We start from the raw sequence: 25,833 nt of genomic DNA, 5'->3' as shown, positions 1-25,833 counted from the left end.
GCGAGGCGCGCGCGCGCGCGCCGCTGCCGTGGCGGCCGGCAGGTGGGGGGCGGGGCCCGCGCCCAGCCGACCCGACCCAAGATGGCGCGGGGTCGGCGGCGCTCGCCGGCAGCCTCCGCTTGAGCGACCGGAGCGGCGGCGGCAGCGGGGGAACGGCGGGGGGTTCGGGTTCATGCGCTGGCGCGCCCGGGCCCCTGCGCGATGGAGGGCGGCGAGCTGGGCGCGGAGAACATGGAGACCCTGACCGAGCTGGGCGACGAGCTCACCCTGGGCGACATCGACGGTGGGTGGGCGCCGCGGCGCGCGTGGGTTCCCCCACGCGGGGCGGGGGGGGGGTGGGTTCTCATTCCTCCACGGGTGTCCGCGCCTCTCACCGGGGGATGCGGGGGCCGCTGGTGGCGACCAAGAAGGGGGAAGGGTGCGTGGGTGGAGGCGGCTTTTGGGTCTCGCTGCGTGGGGTGTCGTGTTTCCCCCGCGCCGCCCCACTCGGAGTGGGAGCGCAGAGTGAGGCGGCCAGCTGGCCGCACCGGCTTGGCCGCGCTGCGTGGGGTACGTTTCTCACGTGCGGAGGGCTTTTAGCGCGCGCGTGGGGCAGCGGGGTGTGAGCGGGGAATTCCCCCACCCCTCTCGCGTGGGTTGAGGCAGGGGTGCGTGTCTCCCTGCGTGGCGGGGGCAGCCGACGCGCAGAGTCCAGCTGGGGAGCGCTTTCGAGCGACTTTGATGGGGCTGACCCACGCCGCGGGGCTTCGAGGCCGGAACCGCAAGAAGCCCCGTGGGGGGATGGGGGTCCGAGCCCCCGCTGCCTCCCACGCGTGGCCACTGCCGCCACGAGAGAGGGCTGGAGAAGGTAATTGCCTTGCCTCTCTCCTCCTGCTTCAGACCCGTGGGGTAGACGGTGGTGCCTGGGGTTCCCCTCGTGTTTCCTCGTGGGTCTCTTGAAGCCGGTGCTAGGAGATTGCCGGAGCTGTGCCTCCACTAGTGCCCGTGGGAGGAGGCCATGCCTTCTTGTCTGCCGCCACCAAAACAGGTGTAACTACTTAAATTCCCTTTTTTTCCCCCCTGTATCATCCTAAAACCTCTCTCACCGCCTTGACAGCAGAGCTCAGACCCACGGGAAGAATCCCCGTTTTCCACCGAAGTGCAGCAAAACGAAGCCTTACTTAGTCTTTCCAGAACAGCTCCCGAAAACCCATTTAAAAAAAAAAAAAGAGTTTCTCGATGAGCTGTGCCATGGGCTGGAGATGGGGACCTGGCTTGGCTCCCCGGCTCTGCTCCGCTCTCATCCCAGAGCTCGGCTTTGGCGGAGGGGGTGATGCCTAACGCATCCTTGCTTAGCAGCTGGCAGATAAAATTAAACCGGTGCTTTAAGTTTCTGATTGCGATTGGTTTGCAGTGTAGTGAAATTTATACTTTTTTTTTTTCTTGTCTTTACTTTATCGCACGTAAAACAAGAATATACCTTATGAGAAAGGAAGGGGCTTAGTTATCGCTCGTAAAGTTGCCGGTGCGAATTGAAGGCGGTGTTTGCTCTTCTTCAAGCAAAGCGTCATGACTTCTCGCCACCCGTCTGGAAAGGGAGACCAATTCCGGTGAACCTGGAGCTGGCTGTGAGCCGCTGTGTTCCCAGGGAGGCGTGATTCAGAGCGATGAGTAACTTAAGGAAAAGAGCTTCGCCTTCTTCCCCGGCTCCTGGGGTGGATTTTCCTGGGGAGGAGGAGGTAGATGACAGTCCTGGGGTTTTTTTTGGTGCTCTGACATGGATTCATCTCGGCACTGGAAATTCTGCCAACTGCTCTGGGATGCTGGGGTCGCGCTCCGGGACGGGACGCGAAGTTGATCAGGGGTCCCGGCGCTGAGCCGAAGGCATCTGGCTCTGCCTCCTGCCCCAGCACAAGCTTCTGCACCAGTCGTGGGCACCTCCGTGCCACCAGGGTAACGCCGGAGAGCGAAGTCCCGGTGGATCATGGGCGCGAAGCGTGTCTGGGTTCGGGGCGGAGAGGTAGTTTCTCTTCAAGGTTGGGATCTCGGCCGCTTTCTGTTTCTCCAAGCTCGGCATCCGCAGGAGCGTGAGGGAGAGCAGCCCGTGCGTCGGGGTTTTGTAATGCCTTGTTGGTGGTGTTTTCAGCGCTGTGCTGGAGTGGTTTTCTGCGGTAACGTCCCGCTCCACGTTAGGGATGGAGACCTCTTTGGCGCCAAGGGTGTGGGTGATCTGGGGACACTGGGTTTGTCACCAAGAGCTGTCCTCCAAAAGCGCCCGAGCTTTCTGACAGTTGGTGTAGGTGCTCGCTGTGTTCTCTGTGCAGGGGAAGGTCTTTAAAAAACGAGAGATTTGGATTTTGGATGTTCCTGTTGCTCCTGCTTTTTTCCTTGTGTGGCCAGTAGGAAAGCTCCTGGGCACTTTTAAAAGAAGTGGGTTTGGTCCCCTGGCAGTCTTAACTTTTAAAAATTAATCTTTAGACGTTTTGCATTTAGTCAAAGTTAAGTCTATGATAAAGATGTGCTTTAACTTGTGATATAAGAGTAGGTTTTTTGGTTTTGTTTTTGTTTTTTTTTTTAATAAGATGTTAAATCTGCTGTGTTGTACACCATATTCTTTAAAAAAGCAATACTTGAAATTTGGCTTTTCCAGAGCTGATCTGTCGGGATTTGTGTTTATTCTCCACTTGCAGTAGTGCTGTCTGAGAGTAAAATAGCAGTGCCACGGAATGAAGAGCTTGAGAAGTATGTGGTTAGGATTATCAGGTTTATCGTGTTGGGGGTTATTTGGGATGGTCTTAGCTGGAGTCAGTTGGAGGGTGAAAAGCTGCTTAATATCCATCTAGAAGTGTTAATCTTTAAACAGCTCACCTTGCTCCAGTAATGTTTTGTGAAACATTACTGAGTCATTGCATTAAGAAAAAAAAAACAAAAACAACAACAACAAAAAAACCCTTTTGTTCGTCTGGTTAGAAGTGGAGACAACACTTTGGTCCGGCTGGTCCTTGAGGCCGAAGAACCACGTGTCCCCCCCCCTTAGCATCGGGTTGGAAATAGGTCAGGAGGACACATCTCCCAAGCTCCTCCGTCCGACGGACTCGAGTTCTGAAGAGTGGCGGCTGTGGTCGATGCTGAAATGTCTGTGGGGGCGTGGAGAGGTGGCTGTCGGAAGGCTAGAAGAGTAGCGTCGCGGAAATATGGCGAAATGTTCGTTGAGGGAGCGAGAGGCTTGGAGGACAATCCCTTTGCTCTGTCTTAGGAGTGTCAGATGAATTAATTGGATAACGTGTGAGTGGCATTTCAGAGAAGCAAATTAATAGCCCTGTTATTGCTGGGACAGTTTCCATGGAAACATCTCATGAAAAGTTTGCTGCTTCGAGCCCCCGTCATAAACCACAGGGGCAACGTCCTTCGGGTTTGTGGACGAGACAGCTCCTGGTGTAAGGAGCCCTTTGCTATATTTTTTTCCCCCTATGAATCAGAAATCTGTTTTCTACTTTCTAAACCTAAATTTATGATTTAATTATAGACCCTCTGTCATGTTTGTGGGTCCACTTCCTTTTTTTTTTTTTTTTTTTTTTTTTTTCTTCTCTCTCTCTCCCTAGTTCCAGAAAAAAAATTAATGGGACTTTCAGAAAACCGTGGAAGAGCCAGTGTAGCACGGGCAAGTCCTGGGGTGGGGAAGGGTGCCTGACTCGTCACGCCACCACCCACACACAGATCAGGGGAAGCGTTAGGTGGCTTAAGGTGCGTAATTGGATTAAGTTGGGTTAGATGGAGGGAAGAGGAAGCTTCACTTATGAACAGTGATCTCTCGGTTGTGAAATTTTTTTCCCTCGGGGTGGGGCTGTAGCGTTGCCCTCTTGATGTGGACTGATAAAATCCTGGAGAAGGTGGGATGGAGAGGAACTGCTGTGCAGTGATTGCAGGCCGGGGAGAAATAGGCCAAAAAAAAAAAAAGAACAAAAAGAGTTATTCTAGTGGTTTAAACACCTGGATTTCTTCTGCTACAGTTCTGTAAAGTGTTGTTTCCTTTAGTGTTTTTTCCCCAATTTCTGGTACACTTGAAAGTAAACCAAAGTTAAGTTAAATTTTTACCCCATTTCTTAATTTTCCAGGTTCCCAGCAGGGCAGGAGAGATAGGGGACTTGAAGCTGCCCTAAAAGTTGGATGAAAGAACGATTAGTGCTGGAATCATGGAGGTGCTTGGTTTCTTCCTTCTGCAAGGATTAGATTGGAGCTGTGCTGGAACAAGACTATAACATTTTAGGTGTCTTGCAGGTGGCTTTAACTTCTACTCTTTGCTTGCAGCCTGTATTCTGGGAAAGCGTTGCAGGAGATTCCTGCCTTTCCCCCTGGACAGCGGCAGCAGTGCCTCGCTGCTGGCTGCCTCTTGGTTTCTCTCTGGAGATGTTAGATTGGTGTGAGGTGTTCTCCAGAGGTTTTGAAGGACCCAGAGCTCCCTTCAGAATTTTTTGAAGGACCCAGCGCGCTCCCACGCACGCCAGCATTTGCGTCCTGACCTAATGGTGGCTGACAAAGTGTAGAGACAATAAATTGGGATTGACTGCTTTTTATTCTGTTTCACAGAGATGCTGCAGTTCGTCAGTAATCAGGCAGGGGACTTTCCGGATCTGTTTTCGGATCACTTGTGTGGCACCTTCCAGGGCAGCGGTAGCGGTGGCAGCAGCGGTGGGACCTTGGAGCCGCAGTTGCAGCGACCGTACAGCCAGGTGCAGCTCCAGTCTTTCCCGCCGCCCCCCGCCTCCCCCCAGCTCCAGAGCCTGCCAGTCAAAGCAGCTCAGGCAACGCCTCCAGCCCCTCCACGATCAGCCCCTCTCCTTCAGCCCCGGCCCCCGCTTCAGCCTCAGCTCCAGCAGCAGGCCGTGATGATCACGCCGACATTCAGCTCTGCTCCCCAGACCAGGATTATCCAGCAGCCGGTGATCTACCAGAACGCGGCCACGAGTTTCCAAGGTAGTGGGTTGGGGTGCTAAGGCTACAGATGTGCCTGGTGCTTTCGCGATTTCGGGGTGCTCTTGCTACAGGAGTGCCTCGTATGCTTGTGAGAAACAGTGTTGATGATGCTCCAAAAGCATCTTTGGCCACGACAAGCCTTACAATCTTTTTCTTGTGGTGCTGCCTGTGGGATGTCCGTTCTCCTGCCTACGTGGCTTTGGAGTTGGGGAAGCATGAGAAACCACCGTAAATGAGATCTTAAGTCTCCTTGTGTGAGCTCTTGTGATAGTTGTCTTCTTGCTGCTCTCCTCTGTGATGGCCTTCTCTGCTATGGCTCTTTGGGAGGCTTGAGAAAAGTATGTGTAAGAAATGGTTGTTGGTAACCCTGTCCTCCCGCTGATGGGTGCAGTAGGCACTCCTAGAGCTCCAGTCTGTCCCATGTGGCAGTCCAGAATGAAGGCACATTTTAACTACCAGCCTCTTGAGTGCAGTACTTGTGTTAAATTGGATCCACCAAGATCAGCCAGGAGTGAGTGAGTGCTGGTGGATGTACCGTGTAATTGTTTTTGAAGTAATGAGTCCTGTGCTATCAAGCCAAAGTTTTCTGGCTTTATTTTCTCTTAGCTGATCCTCTGTGCCTCCTGGAAAGCTGCTATTCTAGGTGCAGCGTCCTCTTGCAGGAGGCACCGAAGGAGCTGGAAGCTTCGCAACGCGTGGGATGTGTTAGATGAACGCTGCCTACTGAGATGCTCTGGGAAGAGGAGGAGTGAAGCTAGGAGCGTTTGCACGCTCCAGAATGGAGACCTGTGTCTCTGGGCTGTTCCTGACATCTCTTCTGCTTTTCAGTTCTACAGCCTCAAGTCCAGAGCTTGGTGACGTCCTCTCAGGTTCAGCCGGTTACCATCCAGCAGCAAGTGCAGACTGTGCAGGCCCAACGAGTGCTAACACAGGCTGCCAACGGCACCATCCAGACGTTGACGCCAGCCACGGTCCAGACGGTTGCTGCACCACAGGTCCAGCAAGTTCCAGTAAGTAAAAATATGGAATGAAACAGGGATCCAGCAGAAGAAGAAACTGCTTTTGCAGGTCTGGTCTCCTGGCTTCACAGGGGAAAGGTGACAAAGCTTGTAGGGCTGGTGGTCCTGGTTAGGAACGCTTTTGCACAAATGTTTTTAGGTGAGAGAAATATTTCTAGCCAGCCTGTGTTCCAGGAGTGTTTTAGTTCATGCAAGTCGTGTGTGAGGGTCTCTGTTGTGAGCTGTGGTGTGACTTCAAGTAGTGGGCAACGTTCAGAAACAATTTTTACTGAAACACTGCATAACTAAACTTGATCTAAAATATTTTTGTAACTTGGTGCTGACAAACCAAATTGGAAACCTTACTTGAACAGACTTTCTTTGACTTTTGCCTACTTCTTTGCAAGTCCAACACTTCTAACCATGGCTTACAAGGGCTGGCTGATACCAGAATGTTTTCTTCCAGTTCTTCTGCCACAGTTTCTGTGACCTTTTTGCCTCTACAATGTCATGTGAATTTGTTGTTTTAAAATGTACACAAGAGTGAGAAAGTCTTGTGTGCCTTTGTATTAGATAAAAACTTAGGGGACTCTCTCAATATGAAAAAGTTTCTCTGTTTCAATTGTACTGTGCCATCTGTAGTGTTATGTGTGTTTGAGAATCAATGAGGTACAGTCAGAGTTTGCATCAGCGGCTGACAAAAACCATCCAGATGATGCAGGGCGCAAGTTGAAAGAAATACTGGCCCTGCTCTTTTGCTGTCCACTGTGATGTAAAGTTACAACTCTGTCATCACTTACTTCTGGTTATTGAGATCGCAGAGAAATATGTGCCTTCTCTCCCCTTCACCTGTAACTCTTTTCCACCTAGGTTCTGGTCCAACCTCAGATCATAAAAACAGACTCTCTTGTCTTGACAACCCTGAAAGCGGACGGTAATCCTGTTATGGCCGCGGTACAGAACCCAGCGCTGACGACACTCACCACTCCCATTCAGACCACAGCTCTGCAGGTACCGTACGGATGTTCTTCTTCCTTCGCTCTCCTTGCTGACGTCCTTTCCTCTTAACGCAAGGAAGAGATTTGGGCTTTGGTATTCTGCAGTGGTGCAAACGGGAGGGGTTTTGAGGGCTGCTCTAGACATGTCCAGAGTGAGTAATGCCCTGTTTCTACCAAGGCTAAACACACAGATTGTACTTTTTTTTGGCAGCCTCCCATGGCCAGTAAGCAAAGACCAAGGGCACATTTCTGTTTACCTTTTCCTGGTTTACAAGGAGAGGAATATGACCTAAAAATTCCATCTGGTTTTCAACCTCTGGAAGATACTTGAAACTAAAAGCTAACTCACTTGGAGTACCTGTGGAACCTTTTTTCCCCTCAGTAGCTGCTTTTCAGATGGCACTTGCAGTGGGGATTCAGTATAATCATTGGAGATGGCAGCTGTGCTTCGTGGCCTCCACTTCTTATCAGCTCTGAGAAAATTGTGCCCCCAAAGACGCATTTGTTACGATCTTGCACGTTTTGAACAGATATCTCTGTTCAAATATTTACTGGGGGAGATAAACTTGCAAGTCTGGACTTAAGTTTTGACTTCTTTTACATAGCATGGTAGGCTTCTTATGTACTTGTTAGCTGCCAGGCTAAAACCTTCAGTTAACCTGCTTGCTTATAGGTGGCGTTTTCACACAGAGGTGAGGCTTATGTGATTGTGTCTATCTGAGACGCAATCCGTAAAGCATTTTGAACAAATTGAAATTTGATGGAAAATAGCCAAGGAAAGGTATAGGACTTAAATTCACTTACTTGTCAAGTTCTATCTTGAAATGAAATTAAATTAATTTCTGATATCCCAACTAAAAGACTACTTCAGAGTCAAAATTGTCCCTGAAGTTGTTCACAGCTAGTTAATTGTCGTTTATGTTAGTCTGTCTTGACAGAAATAACTCTTCCTCTCCATAACCACTTCCCTGATCGTTGGTGTACTTTAGAGAACGTGTGTACCCTTCTCAGTCTTGTTTTGCTGGGTTAAGTAGTCAAAACTTTCTTTACTCTGACTGTCCTAGAAGCCTTTCTGTGCAACTGTTCTCCTGGAATTCATCATCTTTTATCACAGACTACATGCTGCTTTAGTTTGGTGTAGATGATCTGTCTTCCATCTAGATGTCCATGTTTGAGCTTTTCTTGTTGCCTTAGCTCCACATCTTAAGGCATTTTTGTAGCTATGGATCTATTTTTTTTGTCCCATTTAATCAAATTCAAATCAACTGCATTGGTCAAGCCAAGGTTTGGTTTTTTCTGTAGTCAGGTCCTTTCTAGCATTGCCCTTACCAGTTTGGAAGTAGCATTGCCTGTTACTGATTTGATTACTTTATTTGTCCACAGAAAAGGTGAGTTTGGACACTTGGGGTGTAAGGATTGTAGCACCAAGGAGGAGCCTTGATCTGTTTCTTTGTTAATGGATGAACAGAGTATGGAATTGGCGGAGGAGTGTTGATGCTCTTGGAGAGCAAGAGATGTTCTTGCTCCACAGTGACCAGTGTGGGAGGCAGAGTGGCAGATTTTTCCTGTGCTGTTCTGCCAATGCTCATGCCAGCTAAGGAAGAAGGGAGGAAACTGGCATCTTCCTTGTCTTCTGAGCTGTACAAGCTTTTCCCGATTCTTCTTTTCTTTACTCCTTTTTGTTTTGCCATCATAAACTTTATCTAAATTGGCTAACTGCTTGTGACACTTGTTACGCATGGTCTTTGTAGACCCTCGTTGGTAGTAATGGGACCATTTTGACCACACTGCCTGTGATGGTGGGACAAGAAAAGGTGCCTATCAAGCAAGTTCCTGGGGGTGTCAAGCAACCAGATCCACCTAAAGAAGGAGAGAGGAGAACAACTCACAACATCATTGAAAAGCGTTACCGGTCATCCATCAATGACAAGATCATTGAGCTGAAGGACCTTGTCATGGGGACTGATGCCAAGGTAGGGATGTGGAATAAGAGCAAATCTACTGTCGTGAATACTTTGTCTTCAGGTGCTCATTACTCTGCCAAACGAAGCGGTTGGGTACATGCAACTCCTAGTAGTCTGCACACGTGTACTGGGCTAAGACTGGTGAGAAACACTTGTGCCATGGAAAGCTTGGTAATTGTATTCAGGAAGGGTCAGCTGCAAAATGTTTGTCTTACTATGCTAGCGGTACTGTTTCTTGAAAACAAGCTATATCTTGTTTGTTTGTTCTTATGTTATATCTGACTTAAGTTTGCCCTCTAGGTAGACTATCCAAGTGGATGTTTTGATAACTGCCAAACCAGAGCTTGCTTAATTTAGGTTCCCTTTTCCGTGTGACTGCACTAGGGAAAAGGGTTTACAGAGCTTTCAAATTTGTTTCCTTGGGTACTGAGTTGTAAAAACTCCTGCTTGCTCAAATATTAGAAGCTTTCTCACACCATGTATTGAGCGTTGTCCTATTCACTTTACCTCATATGCTGGCAGCACACGGAGTGGTATTCTTGATGCTTTGCATGGTCTCTCTACAAATATATGCGCTCATGAAGTCCCCTGCTGTTGCTAGGTGGAATTGGAAGATTACATTTTAAAAACATTGGTAATGTGCAGTGGCTTCATAGTACTTTGGGCTTGTGTTTTCAAGCTAAACTTGTCTACAAGTAGTTTCATGGGGATGTCCAAGGGAGTGAGGTAAGGAGAGAACTGCTTATCTCAGAATTTAAATGGTGAGCAGTGGTTAACAGCCAGCAGCTTGTTCCATCCCAGAATAGAACCACTTCATTTCACAATGATGGTACTTTCAAATGACTGCTTCTGGCGGAAACCTAGGTGTGAACTCTGTTGTAATTTGGATGTTAATCTGTTTCTATTGTACTATTTTTATAAGATCTTTGAGAGGTCCCAGTCCTTGTGTGTCTTTCAAAGCCTGATACTTGCTCACAGAGCGTGTCTGCTGTTAGTTTCTTCACAGCTGCTGAGTGGTCCTTTACAGCCTTTTCTTTCTGTCACCAGACAATACAAAGTGTTGTGCTCTCCCTCCAAGCAGGAGTGGCTCTTTGACAGTCTTTTTACAAACTGCTTTCTGTACATCTTTATTCCTTGTAGATGCACAAGTCTGGAGTTCTGAGAAAAGCCATTGATTACATTAAATACCTGCAGCAGGCCAACCATAAGCTGAGGCAGGAGAACATGGTTCTGAAGCTGGCTAACCAAAAAAACAGTAAGTTGTGGCGGCTCTGCAGCAGGGGGGAGGTGATCAGCATGAATGTAGGATGCCTGTTGCAGTTTCTTGTCCTTGACAGAGGTAGATAACATGCATGTTGCATCGATAGTGGCCAGTGTTGCTCCAGGTTATAGAGCCAAACTGAGCAATCCTGGTTGGACACAGGGTCGAGAAATGTGTACATAATGCACTCTAATTTCTTGCAGAGCTATTGAAGGGCATCGACCTAAGCAGTCTGGTTGATAACGATGTGGATCTGAAGATTGATGACTTCAACCAGAACGTGCTCTTGATGTCTCCTCCAGCCTCTGACTCGGGATCCCAGGCTGGCTTCTCTCCCTATTCCATTGATTCAGAGCCAGGAAGCCCACTCCTTGATGATGCAAAGGTATTTGCAACTTTGATTGTCAAATTCAAGGCATCTACTTCAGGGGTGCTTAACGGCTGGGATTTAAATTATCTTAATTCTCAAGGGTGGAACCAGTGGACATCAGGCAAGCGGATGTGTACGGGTCAGAGATCCTTTGTAAGGGTGAGGAAGGTGCATGGGTGCATTCTCTTCCTTAAGTGATTGAAACTACTTCCTGGGCTGTATTTGAGCCATACCTTAGCTGCTAGAAGAACTGTGCTTAGCCTTCAGCCCTTCTAGGGTCTCTGTGGACTTACAGTGCATGTTCATGACCCAAAGAGCCCGTGGCTTTCCAGGGATATATATGTCCAGTGAGTAAAGCAGGAGAGCTTGGAAATGGATGGTGACATCAGCTGTGGTTACTGAGACTGTAACCAACCACAGTAACAGAAAGCTGTTAGCTATCTTTGGCTGACAGGTTTGTTTTGTGGATATCACAGAAGAGGTGGATCTTCTGGGAGATCCTCAAAAGAGTAAGGGCAACAAAGGTTAATCCTAGCCTAAACCAAGGATCCAGTTAATGATAACTGAAATGACTGGGAGCAGAAGGAAGGTAAAGGCACTCAAATACTTCAGCGTTATCTTACTAAGCTAGGGAAAGCTTCACTGGAGTTCTCGCTGATCTTTATCTTAAAAGCAAATTTTAAAACATGTTCTGTTTCTCCTTCCCTACCCCTCCCTTGGCATAAGCATTTTTTGTTCTACAGAATGGTAAGCAGTTTTTGATTTTTTTTTTTTTTTTAAATTTTTTTTTCCCCCCTCCTCTTGCTTTTCTATCCTCTCGTATTCCTTTGAAGGTTAAAGATGAGCCTGACTCTCCTCCTGTGGCACTTGGTATGGTGGATCGCTCTCGAATACTCCTCTGTGCTCTCACATTCCTTTGCCTTTCCTTCAACCCTCTGACATCCCTCCTGAACGCACGAGGAACCCCAGAATCCGACAGCCTGGTGCGCCATGGCTCTGGCAGGAACGTGCTGACCATCGAGTCAGGTAACGAATTGGAATAGTTTGGACTACAGAAAGCGTCCCAGGCTTATGTGGTCTCCCTAAAGACCATCTCCAGCTGTGACCGCTGCAGGTCATGAGGTGGACACTTGGTATGATTCAGCAGGATGATTTTGTGTGTTCAGGGAGTTGTACGACCATTGTTTAACGGTTGGGGAGGGGTAGTAACTGCAGGACTGGGCGTGGGAAGAGAGCCAGCCAAGAGTGCTTGGACACAATTCCAGTTTCCATCCACGTCCAGCGTTCCTCTTGCACAAAACCAGCCATTGCTCGGCCGTGGTGAGGTAGAGGGGGCACCTGTTTGCAGCCCAACAGCCTGGGCTCTTGGGACAGACGCTTGAGGCAGTCTTTGAGGCATGTTCACTCTATATCTGTTTTTAAGGTAACTAACTGATTTTTGTAACTTAGTAATGAAGTAACAGGTGAAGAATTACTTCAGAAACACTGTTGATATTGGGTCTTGCAACTGGTTTGTTCAATACGCTTATTAGACTAGAGCAGCTTAGAGGAGGGCAGGGGATTCTGTAGGCATGCTGTTATTTCCCTCACTGGGAAATATGCTTCCTCAGTGTCGCTTTGTAAACTTAATTAAGACCAGAAAATGACACTGAAGTATTGAGTGCCCATGGGTGTATCTGACCGGAAAATCAGAGTACAAGGTACTCTAGGAAAACTAAGTGCTGACTCAATTTTTTATAAATCAGTTGTGTAAAAATAACTATTTAGTTGGGAATGTTGTAGTTTGGAGTTCAGATGAAGAGCTGTTGATACAGGTGTTTCCTGATTAAAATACAGTCTTTGCAAAAGACGATACCACATGTGGCAAGCATAGCAAGACATCCTTCTGGGTCTGTGCTCATCCTGTTGCTAGGCTTTCAGCGTCCAGATTAGCTTTCAACTTTCCTTTTGGGATGTCCATTGCAGATGCGGGTGGCTGGTTTGGCTGGATGCTGCCCACACTGATCCTGTGGCTCGTGAATGGAGTGATTGTACTAAGCGTCTTCATAAAGCTCCTTGTGCATGGAGAGCCGGTGACCCGGCTGCACTCGAGGTCATCGGTCACGTTCTGGAGGCACCGCAAGCAAGCAGACCTGGATTTGGCACGGGTAAAGTTGACTTGTTCTACATAAAATGCATCATCTAGGACAGGGTGTGGATAAACGTGGCGTAGTGAGGCGGTGGCTCGGCACTTGTGAGAGCATGGTGTTCCTCAAGTGGCTTTTCCTGTCTAATTTCAGAGAAGCTGGTACTAAGTTGTCTTGAGTGGATTGCTGTCCTCCCTCAGCCTAAATTTGTGAGGCCTGGATGTCAACATTGGAAGAGGCTCCTAACTTGTGTCCTTGTTCCTTGCTGCTACATCTTGTAGCAATCTTTGGCAGTGAGGTCTTGGTTTTTGTCCAGAATCTGACCTCTGCTGTGTCTATTTCTCTGCTGTCTTCCAGCCTCTTGAAAGTTTCTGTTGCTGAGGCAACATTTGGCTTTTGATATGGGTACCCTGAAAGTTCCATGTTGTTTGAGAAGGCAGGAAGCTCCTTTCACCTAGTGCCGATGTCTCGTGGGCAGTGCAGGATCAGAGCCATGTGTGGAAAGATATGTGTAGGGCCAGATTGGAAGCTACTGTAAATTGCCTTCGTGTTTACTGGGACTGTGTTGCCTTCCCTCAGCTAAAGGTCTTGTCCTAGCTTGCACATCAGTGTTTCTTGCTCCCAATGCCAACGAGGTCCTAAAGCGTTTCTGTGATGGTGCTTTTTGTTGTTGAACCTTTTTGTCGTGTTATTTGCAGGGGGATTTTGCTGCAGCTGCGTCAAACCTGCAAACTTGCCTGTCGGTACTTGGCCGAGCGCTGCCGACTTCCCGCCTGGACTTGGCCTGCAGCCTGTCCTGGAATGTGATCCGCTATAGCCTGCAGAAGCTGGCACTGGTGCGGTGGCTACTGAAGAGGACTTCTCATCAGTGGCGGGCAAGGGAGGCCACTGCAGGCTTTGAGGATGAGGCCAAGACCAGCGCTCGGGACGCAGCTCTAGCGTATCACAAGCTTCATCAGCTCCACATAACAGGTAAGAGCAGAGGTGGCACATCTGCTGTCCTTGTTTTGCCAAATGAGGAGGCTTGGAGCTGATCCTGGGGGATACAGGGAGAGCACTATGGCCTCCTGCCTCTTGGAGGGCTGCTGTTAGAAATGAGCCTGATGAGTTTCAGGAGCCACTTACTAAAAGACAACAGGTTCGTGCAATAAAACGGCTCTATAATAATGGCTGAAGCAAAACCAGTGTCTCGAGTTATGTTTCTGAGTCTGCCGAGGTGACTGAGTTTCTCCCAAGCAGCAGCTGATTGAGTCCAGTCACTTTTTGCTGCTGTTAAGGGCTTGTTTCATCCCTGTCACTTGGGAATGCAATGTGGAAGTGAGGGCTGGGGTTAATTGCTGGAAGAATTTAAATTTCCCAAGCTGTGTGGAGTGCAGATTGCCAGTTGGTGTTGATATGCTTTGAAAACCTGGGTGTGTGCGCGTGTACTGAGGAAGTGCTTGAATGTTCCTTGTGAACGGTTGTTTTTGCCATTTCCTTGGCAAACCAATTTGCAATTTTAATAGGCTCTGAGAATGTCAGAAATATACGCTAAACTTCCTTGTGGCCTAATCATGCTGTGTGAATTGCAGCCATGCCACCAGGGATAAGTACTTGTCCTTAGTATTATCTGGGCAGGTACAGGTGCGGGCTGCAAGAGAGTTCAGTTTTAAGATAGTGATGAGTGTAGTGAGACGAAATTTGCTGATGATTTTATCCCAGCTAGTTCAGCTATACAGGGCTTTCTTGCAGAAGCGAAGCTGCGGGTGCCAACCTTGGGATCTGTGGAAAGAAGGTTGTTCTGTTGCCTGAATACAAAGTAGGCATACGGTGTTGTAAACTTCTCCTGTCAGCAGGTTCTCCTTGTCTCTTTAGGATACTAGCCCTGCAAATCACAGTAGTGTTTAGTAGCTGGTACTGCTGCATTAGAAGTTAACTCTTTTCCTTTCCTTCCTGGTGCAGGTAAACTTCCCTCCAGCTCAGCTTACTCAGGCTTGCACATGGCCCTGTGTGCTGTGAATCTGGCTGAGTGCGCAGAAGAAAAGATCCCACCCAGCACAATGGCAGAAATCCACCTGACGGCTGCGGTTGGCTTGAAAACCCGCTGTGGAGGCAAGCTTGGCTTCCTAGCGGTGAGTTGTCGTCTCCTCTCCCATCACACCTCCAAGCAGAGCTCTAGGAAGGCCTGCAATTGGCATTGCTGAAGCTCAGGGCATCTGCTAAGCACTACAATTACAATATGGCCTGCAATTATGATACGAGCTGTAATTATGATGTAACCTTTGTCCTCGGTGATGTGTCTCTTTCCCTGGATGCTGTTCTTAGTCTTAGCCTCTCCTTTCCCCAGAGCTACTTTCTAAGCCAAGCTCAAAGCCTGTGCAGCTCGGAGCGGAGTGCCATTCCTGACTCGTTGCGTTGGCTGTGCCACCCCCTGGGACAGAAGTTTTTTGTGGAGCGAAGCTGGACGGTGAAGTCTGCTGCGAAGGAGAGCTTGTACTGCACCCAAAGGAACCCTGGTGAGAGCCGCTTGTGCCCTGAGTGCGTGGCCTCCCAGCACTTCGAGCCTGACATTCTTTCCACCTCAGGGACAAAAGCCAGTGTCTTGTTTTGAGAGTGTGCTCTTGTATGTCTGCCCTGCTTGTGGTCTTGATGGGCAAGAGGGGCTGTGGAGCTAAGGGCTCTCTCCTCAGCCTGCAGGAGCACAGCATACTGTGTCATCCCGCTTGTGTCTTTGTTGCTGGGACACAACTGCAATGTGTCCCCAAATGTCTGAGGGGTGACTTTGGGGTGACCAAGGTATATTCTCCTCAGAGCAGTGTTTTGCTGAGTGGCTGAAGTGCCACAGAGATGTTTAGCCAAGGGCTGAAGCTTTTAAAGGCTAACAAGTAAGAGTAATGGCTAATGAGTAAGAATGGTTGTTAAAAAGGCCCTGAAACTAAGTCTTTAGAAATCATTGCATTTATTCCTCAAGAATTTCCCTCTGCTGCTCTTCCTCTTGCTCCTACATTTTGATTCTTCTTTTTGGTTGTGTTGGGAGGTGGCTGTCACTGCATGCCAGTGAAATGTATGTATGTTTGTTGTTTGTTTTTTTTTTTTAATTCCTCTCTAGCGGATCCTATTGCACAAGTTCATCAGGCATTTTGTGAGAACCTGCTAGAGCGAGCGGTGGATTCACTCGTGAAGCCTCAGACTAGAAAAGAGATAGCGGGACAAGAGGATGAGGAGCCGTGGTAAGTTTGTGTGCTGCACTGGGGACTGCTGGCCGCAGCTGCAGGCTCTGAGGCAGGGGTCATAACCATTGACTGAGCGGTTGGTCCGTATTAAAGACTTGAAACGACAGAGTAAGTCTGACCACTGCAGCTTATTAGATGAGTAAGCTCTACCAGCTCTATCTCTTCATAGTAAAAGTTCTGAAGTCAAAGGTGCGTGCGGGTTTTTGGTGTCAGTTGACATAGTGCTGGTTGATTCCTGAACTGGATAGACAACACTTTATCCATTGACTGAGTTTAATGTCCAGGAATGCTAGAATGAGTGTGCACCTACCACTTCTGTAGACCAGAACGTACATCCAGGCCTCTAAGAGCGTGAAGGTCTGGCATGTCAGAGAGCGACACCACTAGCTCGCTATGTTATGCTGTGGAGGCAAGCTTGTGTGTGTTCTCCTAACTCAACAAAGTGCCACACTTACCAGCAGTGAAAAATCAGTGATGTGTGGCAAGAGTGGGAGAGACGATATTGGCTGAAATTCTCCTTGGCCTCTGCAAGCTCTGTGACCAAATGAAAGGTGGGAGTCAGAACAGCTCTTTCCTGGACTCGACAGGAAGCGGAGCCCCAGCTGTTTCCAGCAATTCTGCACTGTTTCTAGCTAATCTCCAGATTTGCTGGTGCCAGGCAAATGCTTTGTAAACGTATGGGAAGCTCTGTAAGGATCTTGTCCCCAGAAAGTGTGAGTAAAAGTGTCAAATGAGAAGATAACCTGGTTTCCTTACACAGGTAGAGAAAATATTGCACATTTACCTTCTTTTTTTCAATCTCCTGTCTGTTTTCTAGCATCACTGCAGAGAATGAGCAGCAGTTTGGTCTAATTGCTTGTACAATACAAATGCTCGTGATCACATGCTGCTGTTGATGAGAGAAAGCAGCAGGATTTGTGTAAGTGAGATAGATTGTCAATATTCCTGTGGGAGTCCTGTCTCATGGGAAAGACTACTTTTAGTAATGCAGCAAGCCTTCCTGCCCAGCTGTAGGAGCTCAAGTTCTTGCCCTGGTGCATGTCCTGGGGAATTAGATCATTGTCGCATGTGCTACTTTCTGACCAACACTACGAAGTCATGCATTGTCACTTGCATTCATGTATATTTGCATATATGCAAATATGTCACTCACAGGAGTGTAGTTCAGCCTCTTTTGGAGGCAAGGACTGAAAAGGAGCCTGTAATCAACTTGAAACATATGTCCTGTGTCTCTGTAGTTGAGGTGGGACTCCCAGGGTTGACTCTAGTTCTGCGCTGGTCTCCTTGCGTGGGGAGACGTGAGGCTGCTCCTCCCTGAGCATCTGTCTGTGCCCTTCCACTCTCAGGGTGGCCTCTTCAATCTGGTGGTGTTGTGTTACTTGTAGAGCTTGAATTTTCTGCTGGCGTAATGGGTCAACATTTTTTAAAAATGCCTTGCAACTGAGGAGAAATGCCTTCAGGCTTTGGTGTCTCCTGTTCGGCAGCATAGCGAAGGTCTGCCTTGCTTCTTGTTTCAGCGAGTTCTCCAGCGCCATGGAGTACCTGAAATTGCTCAACTCTTTCTTGGACTCGATGGGAAGTGGAGCCCCACCCTTTGCCAGCAATTCTGTACTCAAGTCTGCCCTGGGTAAGTCCAGCAGAACCAGAAGCTCTCCCAGCTGCAGGAAGTACTGCTGCTCCGTGTTCCCTCTGTCCCTACCACCTCTCGAACTCCAGGCAAGGAGAAATGCAGTCGCTGGACCAGCAGCACACCGCAGTGTGGTGCAGTGGCTCGGGCTGGAAGAGGGTGGTTGGGAAGGCTCGTAAATTGGCTGTGTGTCATAGTGCTGGGTGCCCAGGTGAGACTGCTGTTATTTGTATTGCCGGGCACGTTCAAAGTTGAACGTGCCCTCGTCTGAGAGGTTGCTCCTGGCAATGAAAAGCGAGAGGAAGGGTGTAGCCTATAAACAAGCATAGCAGTGCTGCAGTTGAGGTACGGGAAGGTGTTTTTTTCCAGTTGATTACCTGTTGGACCAAATACAGGTTGACCTCACTTTCACAGCAGCTGTCATCCGTATTCCGCAATCTCCAGAGACGTGCAGCCTCTGCTGTATGCAAGCTCTGGGCATGTATTGGGAGGCGCTTGGTTTAGTCCCTTGGAGTATATTTAGTGTGACAGTGAGAGCTGTAGGTTCATTTTGAGCTGTGTGCTCATCTGGACTTGACTGGTAGCAGGCTGCTGGAGGGTTTGCCTTGCTTAGCAGTGGTGTAGACAGCACCTGGCAGCTCACTGGAATGAGCATTAGACACCATGATTAGAATGACTATGCTGTACCTAAAACATGCAGAGCAAACATAAAAAGGAAACCAGATGTTTCTTTTTTGAGGGACAATTTTTTGATAGAAAGGGAAGTCAATATTTGGGTCCATATTGCCATAAAATTTAAAAGCAGGTCGGAGTAGCAGAGCATATGTCCTTTGGCCCTAGGTAGGCTTTGAGAGGCCTTTGAGGGAATGTTAAATGATGGAGGAAACATTCCCTATTCAGGAACTTGATTTACCGGCTTGATAGTGGTTAGTGCCAAGGCGTGGTATGTATGAGTGAAGTTGTTACTTTGGGTTGGTCAGTGGAGACTCTTACCAGGAAGGAAGTCAACAGATTTCTAGACAAGTAGACAGGGTGAGTTCTTGTTGACAAGATACAAACTCAGCATCCAAAACTCTGCTTGCAGTCAAACTTAGGGTGTTTGCCTGCTACCCAGTTCCTTTGTGTTCTTGCAGCACATCTCAGCATTTACCCAGATGACTGCATTCCCATGTTTGGGCTCATTAGCATTGATCTCAAGCGGAAGGCACTGGCAAGGGCACGTGATTCCTGCCCGCTTCTCCCATTGGGAAGGAGCTGGGTGTCCTCTTATCTGCAGTTTATCATTCTGTTCCACAGGCCCGGACGTGGTGTGCAGGTGGTGGTCAGCAGCAGTGGCTATGGCAATCGGTTGGCTCAGAGGGGACGACGCAGCTGTGAGGTCACACTTTGCAGAAGTGGAGCGCATGCCAAAATCCCTGGAGATGTCAGAGTGCGTAGGCCTTCTACGACTTTCAAACCCCTGCTCCTTCTAAAAGGGGATGACTGTTCCCCTAATGCTGTCCTGTGGGCTACTGCTACCTGTGCTCTGGAGTCGCACGCCCTTTGTGCTCTGTAACACAATAACACAACACACAAATGTGCTCAGCAGTCAATGTGTGTAGGTCAAAGCTTGCAGGCTGATACTAGAACTGTGGACTGGGAGTGTCAAAATTGGTTCTTTAGGGACATCTTTTGGCTTTATTCTAATTGCACAGCCTCCCGCCTTCCAAAATCAAACAACAAAACTCACACAATGATGGAAAGGCTGGTGTCACCACCTTGATTCTTTTGCACTGAAACATCTTTTCATTTCTCTGTGCAGTCTGTGTAGGTGAGGAACAATTTCCATCATTTTTTTTTTTTTCTGTCTAAAAGGGTGGTATCCCTGCTCTTGAAGATGGGAGGGTGAAAGCTGATGCTGCTTGCTGCTTGAGCTCAGCTCTTGGAGCTGCCCTGCGGCAGCGTGACATGGTACTGCTTGAAAGCAGTGCTGTCTTTCTCTTTCAGGAATGCCTTGGTGAAAGCCACCTTCTACGTGTGTAAAGCCATGCAGGCCTCATTGTCTGGGAAGGCAGATGGACAGCAGAGCTCCCTGGGTCACTGCGAGAGGGCCAGCAGTCACTTATGGAACAGCCTCAACATGAGCAGCGGCGTCTCCAGCACCATGCTCAACAATGTAAGAGCTATAAGCCCCATGGTCTGTCTTGGTTGTAAGATTGATCTTGCTGCAGGTGTATCGCTCCTGTGTTGTATCTGTGTTCTCAATCCACCCTGTGTCTGGTGGGAGTAGAAGGGAAGCTTCCTCCCTTTCTGTGCAAAGGATGTTGACATCTTTCTGCCTCTGCTGTATGGAGGAGCAGAGTTGCAAGTACAACATCCTTTTTTTTTTGGGCATGGTCTCAGATAGCTGAGCTCTGTCCTGTTCTGCCAGTAGCTGTCATCCCTTTCTGGTGCTTTGACCGCTTTGAATGTGGCTCACGGAAAGCATCTGACTCCATCCTCCAACTGAAGTTGCTGACACCTGTAAAGCAGGACGTCATTAAGTCGAGTCTGCTCTGTTTCAGGCAGCACACTCTACCTCAAAAGTGGGACTGTGCCGTGCTATTCCTGAGTTTGTGTGGGGCTTGTTTCTCCTCTTTCCAGGATTACCTAAAGCTGGAGCTTCCCTGCGTGGCACATGGGACGCAGTTCTGGTCCCTCCTGTCGCTCCTGAGTGGCAGCTGTAGTGCATTGTAGTTGCATTGCATGTTGTGGCAGTGACTGTGCAATGTTTCTGCAGTGCAGTACAGAGGCACTCTCCACTTCAGCGGCGCGGGGAGAGTCCCCTAAAAGCAACGAGAGCAGCGAGTGATGCTAGGGGGCAGCAGCAGATGGGGAAAAGGGGTTTGGACAGCCACTGTGTGCTATGCCAAGACTGCATTTTTTATCTCTGCAGGTAGCAAGGCTGTCTTTGCTGTTTCTCACTAGTTAGTGCCACAATTTGGGCAGGAAAGCCTTTGCAGAAGGCTGGGGCATTGCTGGTGCAGTGTCCCCTTGATGTGTCTTGTCTGGACCGGGGTCGGGGCCTGACTTGTGGAGGCATTGGCTCCCCTGGAGGGGACAGCCACTCCTTGGGCACAGCCTGACATTTGTTCCTTGGGCTGGACCTCTGGGTGTCAGGCCCCAGAGATGCTGCTTGGGCAAAAGGCGAAGTCCTGCTCCCTTTGGTGCATCGTGGTGGGGGTGGCTCAGCTGGGAGGGCTGGGTAGCTCCCCTGGGCAGGCAGGAGGTGCCGTGGCCACCCTCCCGTGGGCCATGTCAGCAGCTGTGCAGCAAATGGCCTGTTACTCGCCTGATGGGTTGTGTTAATGAGCGTGTGTGCCCGGGCCCCCTGGCTCTTGCAGATGATCCAGCTGCTGGCCTGTGACTTGCTGCTCTCTCTCCGCACCAGCCTGTGGCAGAAGCAGGCGAACGCCAGCCAGGCCCTGGGTGAGACCTACCACGCCTCAGCCCCCGAGCTGACGGGCTTCCAGCGCGACCTCGGCAGCCTGCGCAAGCTGGCCCACGGCTTCAGGCCCGCCTATCGCAAGGTGACAGCTTCCCTCTCCTGCCTGCTCCACCTCCAGCTTCTATAGCCCTTTGTTGGGGGAATGATGGGGAAGCTATTACCCTTGGAAACATAGGGTGTACGTGGACTTGAGTGCTTCGGGCACCTGCGCTGAGATCATCTGCTACCAGCAGCCTCCAAACTTCCTCTTGGTGGGTGATGAGGGAGGGTCCCATGGGAGTCCGGTGCACGTGGGGAGGTGTCTGCCTTAGATTCTACCTAGAAAGCCATCAGCTGATCTGTGTTGCCAGGCAAATACCATGGCATCCTGCCTCTTAATGTGACTTCAGACCGGATCAGTCCCTCCAGAGAGTGTAGAAGGAGGCTTCCTTGGCCATGTTGCTCTCCCTTTTTCCACCCGGTTCCCTGCCCTCATTCCTTCCCCTTTTCAGGCTACTCAGTTACATGTGAAAAGGTTGGGGTTTTTTTTGTTGGTTTTTTTTTTTGTTTGTTTGTTTGGTTTGGTTTGGTTTTTTTTTCCTCTTCACGGTTGCCCTGACCTGCAAATTCCCTAGAGGCAGGTGGAGGGGGAAGCGGGTCTCTCTTGTCAGGGCATCAGTGCTCTGCTCTTGAAATGTGGTGGCTGAGGGATCACACATGTTCAGCCACAGCATCACCCCCATGGCAGCCCACCTCTCACCCCCTGTCCTGCATTCCCTTCCAGGTCTTCCTCCACGAGGCCACTGTGCGCCTGATGGCGGGTGCCAGCCCTACCCGCACCCACCAGCTGCTGGAGCACAGCTTGAGGCGACGCACGCCCCAGAGCAGCAAGCAAGGTGGGCCCCGGAGCCTGGGCAGCAACCCATTGCCTGTGGGGGTGGGAAGGGGCAATGCTGCAGCCTGAAGCGTCTTCCCTGTGTCTGAGGCTTGGGATAACGAGCTCTCATCAGCCTATAGCTCATGGTGATGCTTGGAACAAGCTGGCTAACGTGAGCTGCCAACCATGGGCTGGAAGTGTTGGCAAACAGGTTGGAAAACATTTGCCTTTGTGCAGCCACACATGCACAAAACTTGGCAGGCTGGAGTTTGGAGCGGTCAGTGCAAAGGCAGAAGCCAGGAATCCTAACTGGGAGGGAGTCAAAAGGTGTGTGGTGCTGGCTAGAAAATCCCTTGAGGAGTTTAAGAAAAGGGGCAGATGTATGCGCTGGTGTTGAGATGAGCCCTAGGAAGTGAAGTGAAAAGGGACTGTCTCCGTAGAAGATGGGATTGCCAGTCCCTGCCTGACTCCAGCTCAGACTGCTCTTGCCTGGCAGCCTAAAGCTGGGGGACACCAGCTGGGGATGCCTGTGCTAACTGGTGCCAGTCGAGGGCCTGTGTGGCAGGGTTTCATCATGCAGGTGGTAGCTTCATACTGAGCTTTGCCTCTCCTCTTTGTGCATAGGTGAACTGGACACTCTGCCGGGCCAGAGGGAGCGAGCCACAGCCATCCTGCTGGCCTGCCGCCATCTCCCCCTCTCCTTCCTCTCTTCCCCGGGCCAGCGAGCCGTCCTGCTGGCTGAGGCCGCCCGCACCCTGGAGAAGGTGGGGGACAAGCGCTCCTGCAACGACTGCCAGCAGATGATCGTCAAGCTGAGCGGGGGCACGGCCATCGCTGCCTCCTAACACCAGTGTGGGGCTGCGTCTTGCAAAGACAGAAAGACAGCCTGGTCTGACCATCAGCCTGGACTTCCCTTCTGGAGCTTAAAAAAAAAAAAAAAAAAAAGTGCTAGGTTAGGGCTGTGCTGCTGGGAGAGGGAGGGAGGGTTTTGGTTTTGTTTCTGGGGTTTTTTTTTTGTTTGTTTGTTTGTTTTTTAACTTGCCCCAGGTTTAGCTTTATTAGCCCCCTTGCCTGTTCTCAGGCACTGCAGCAGAAATCTGTCTCGTCGTGGGTTTTGTGACTGTGCCTGGGGCTGCGGGGAAGCACTGCCCTGACCCAGAGCCCCCATCGCTGATGGTGGGGGGAGAAGCCCGCAAACCCAAGGCACAGAGAAGTGGCACGTCCCGTGTCTGTCCTCAGGGGCGTCTTGTTCCCCTTCCCAAACTTCTCTGGGGAAATAAACCTTTGGGGGAGGGCAGAAGAGCCGTTCAAGCCTTGCCCTGCAGGGATGCTGGGGCTGTTCCTGAGAGACAAGGGGACGACACCAGCTTTCCTTGAGCTGCGTGTGTCAGGAATCTGCTTTTTCACCGCACCCCCTCGGCCTGGTGCTCTGGGAGTAATCGCTTGGGGGCCAGTACTGCCCGGCAAACTTCTCTACAGTTTTTATACCTTTTTTTTTTTTTTTTTTATAGGCATGTATGTGGCTTTACAAAAACGTAGGGAACAATGCAGCAGATTTCCCTTCCTCTCCACTTCATGCATCTCCTTCCTCTGATCAGAACTGCCTCCAGTTTTTGGCAGGGGCCTGGGTTTGTGGCAGCCTACAAAAAGCAGGGGCTTGTAGGAGGCTGAGCAGACCCTGGTCATCTGGCGCCGGGCGGCAGCAGGGGTAGACGTGCAGCACCCTGCACTCTGTGTAAAGGATGAATGCTTCTCTGGTGCCTTTTTGTTGATGCAGAAACAATTTTTTAAAACTCTTTTTAAATTTTATTCAACTCCCAGTCCCAGAACTTGTCTTCAGGTGTTTCTCCTTCCCTTCTCCAACTGCTGAGCAGCTCCTGAGCTGCCGCAGGAACTGGGAGGCACTGGCTCACAGCACGAGTCTCCCGGCTCTGTTGACATCGCTGTTCAGAGCGGTTTGACGTGGCAGGTGTTGAATCGCCTGTGACTTTCCAAGAGGGGGAGGCGGATTGGGGACAGGGAAGGAATGGTTTGCCCTCTTTCTCTCTGCCTTTCCTGTTGCATCTCTCCAAAGTGCAGAGCAATTGCCCTCTCACGCACAGATATGGAAACCAGCGTTTGGTGACTGGGCATCACTGTTTCTCCCTGTGCATAGCCGGCACGTGCTCTGTGTTGACAGCTAGAAGCACTTGGATGTGGGCAGCAGCCCAGTCTTATCTTGTCTCGTCAGGCCTATACAGACCAACTTCCTCATACAAAATGAGAACTCGGACTGTTTTGCAAGAAAATTCTATATGTATCTGGCTTCTGCAGAGAGGCATGGGAGCTTGAGCTCCTTCCAAAAAGAGGGGGAGGAGATTGAGGCTTCTTGTCTCACTTTGCTTGGGGTCTTTTGGCATCTGGGAGGGGGATTTAATGTGTTAAATTCCTGCAGCACGAGCAATGCTAGTCCTAGAGTTGCCTGGCTTCAACAGGATGGAAACTGGGGCTAGGGGACGTCTGTCTCCCAGCAAAGCCTGTTCTCAGTGACCCTATGCCATAGGTGTGAACAAAAGCCTGGGGACCAGAAGATGCTTCCCACCCTCCCCCATTTTATTTGGGGTAGACCCCCAGGCCTGGTGGCCAGCGGCCTGGCAGGTGGAGGGGAGCTCATCCTCTGAAGGGGAGAGGTTGTTCTTGTGGGTCTTTGATCAGTGTAGGGGATGCTCTGGTTTGGGCGGTGGCAGCCACTTCAGCCTTGAGCAGATGTCCTAAGTGTGCAAACAGCTCTTTGATTTGGGTGGGTTTTGATTGCCCATCCCGAGTTTCCTGCTTTATCAGTCATAGGTGGGTCACATCCTCCTACTTGTTCTCCTCTAAGTGATTCTTGCACTGTCTTCCCGGTCATGGGTTTTCCCTAAAATACAGAAATTCTTTACCTGTGGCAACCTCGGAGTTATTTGATGTTTCCCCAGATCTGTGCGCAATGCGTGGGAAGTTTTATGCTTTAGTAAAAGGGGAAGTGAGGCTTTGGGAAAACAGTGATGCTGAGGCTTCACTTTCTCACTTAACGGTGGACTGAGTCCTGGGGGCTGGGCTGTGGGGAGTACCAGCTGGCGGGGGGGTGGAGGGCTGCTGGGCTGAAACCCTGGTAGCTAATGGCACGATGCACGGAGGGTCTTAGCACTGCTGGTACTTCCCTCCCCTCCAGGGCGAGGGACCTTTGCCCAGTTTGTTTTTTTTTTTCTACACTGTTCGTAAGTTTTCTGTCTATCTGTCCTTACAACTTTTTTTATACATGTGTGTGTATATACTGTAACTTTTTTTGTTTGCAAGTGGGAGGAAGTTGTTTTATGGATTATGTGAAGAAAGTCTATTTATCCACATGGAGTCTGGAGTAGGGATGCTTTGTGAAACAAGGTGCACCTGGTGGTGGGGAGGTTCCCCGGGGAACATATCTGCTGTCTGAAAAACCCTGTTCGAGGGCTCGTGAGCATCAGTTACCTAATAAAGGCGAATGTTACCACCACCTCCCGCCTGCCCTCTTTCTCTCAGCCCTCTTCATCCCACCCAGCAGCTGCTCCTAAGTATAGGTGAGCCTGAAATGTCCTTCAGAGATACCCAGTCACACAAGTGCCTGATAACCTTGTGAGTCTTTTGTCCAGATAAACTGGAAAGTGGAGCTTATGTGCCTTGCAACGGAAGACAGTCCCCTGGTGGAGCAAGTGTGGTGTCCCTGTGCTCTTTTGGAAGCAACCCAAGAGGCTGAGGGCTTGAGCAGAGCCAGGCAAGGTAGAGCTGGGCCAGAAGCCTGCAATTTTAGGAGCATCTATCTGGTAGGAAAGCTTTTACCTGACCTTGCTTGGAACAATGTCCTTTCGCTCCATCTCTTCATTTCTCTGCTTCCCCCTGGTAAAACCCTGTCAGAACCATTCAACTTCAGCAGAGGAGATCTGTTTGGTTTTCCTGTAGCTGCTCAAAGGGTTTTGCAGTTGGCCCTGGAAGCTATGTTTCCCACCACGT

The 25,833-nt window shown here is 49.8% G+C and overlaps 1 protein-coding gene across 2 annotated transcripts; it reads left to right on the top strand.

Annotated features, from left to right (window-relative positions):
• The first annotated feature begins 72 nt into the window (after positions 1-72).
• Positions 73-25,339, top strand: SREBF2 (sterol regulatory element binding transcription factor 2). 2 transcript variants are annotated; one of them, XM_086751978.1, is made up of 20 exons: positions 73-283; positions 4,567-4,709; positions 4,824-4,953; positions 5,782-5,963; positions 6,822-6,962; positions 8,701-8,922; positions 10,054-10,168; positions 10,378-10,559; positions 11,378-11,570; positions 12,510-12,691; positions 13,369-13,642; positions 14,612-14,781; positions 14,997-15,165; positions 15,759-15,879; positions 17,400-17,509; positions 18,806-18,938; positions 19,496-19,664; positions 20,872-21,057; positions 21,739-21,850; positions 22,456-25,339. In XM_086751978.1, exons 1-20 carry the CDS (start codon positions 202-204, stop codon positions 22,674-22,676), a joined length of 3,237 nt encoding a protein of 1,078 aa, XP_086608104.1. In that variant the 5' UTR covers positions 73-201; the 3' UTR covers positions 22,677-25,339. The 2 variants fall into 2 exon arrangements, with proteins under 2 accessions (XP_086608104.1, XP_086608096.1); XM_086751970.1 differs by having other exon boundaries at positions 4,567-4,953.
• Positions 25,340-25,833: the final 494 nt, after the last annotated feature.

The sequence above is a fragment of the Chlamydotis macqueenii genome, chromosome 1 (assembly GCF_036417535.1).
Source record: "Chlamydotis macqueenii isolate bChlMac1 chromosome 1, bChlMac1.mat, whole genome shotgun sequence".
Taxonomy (NCBI): domain Eukaryota; kingdom Metazoa; phylum Chordata; class Aves; order Otidiformes; family Otididae; genus Chlamydotis; species Chlamydotis macqueenii.
This window is presented reverse-complemented; position numbering and strand designations above follow the sequence as displayed.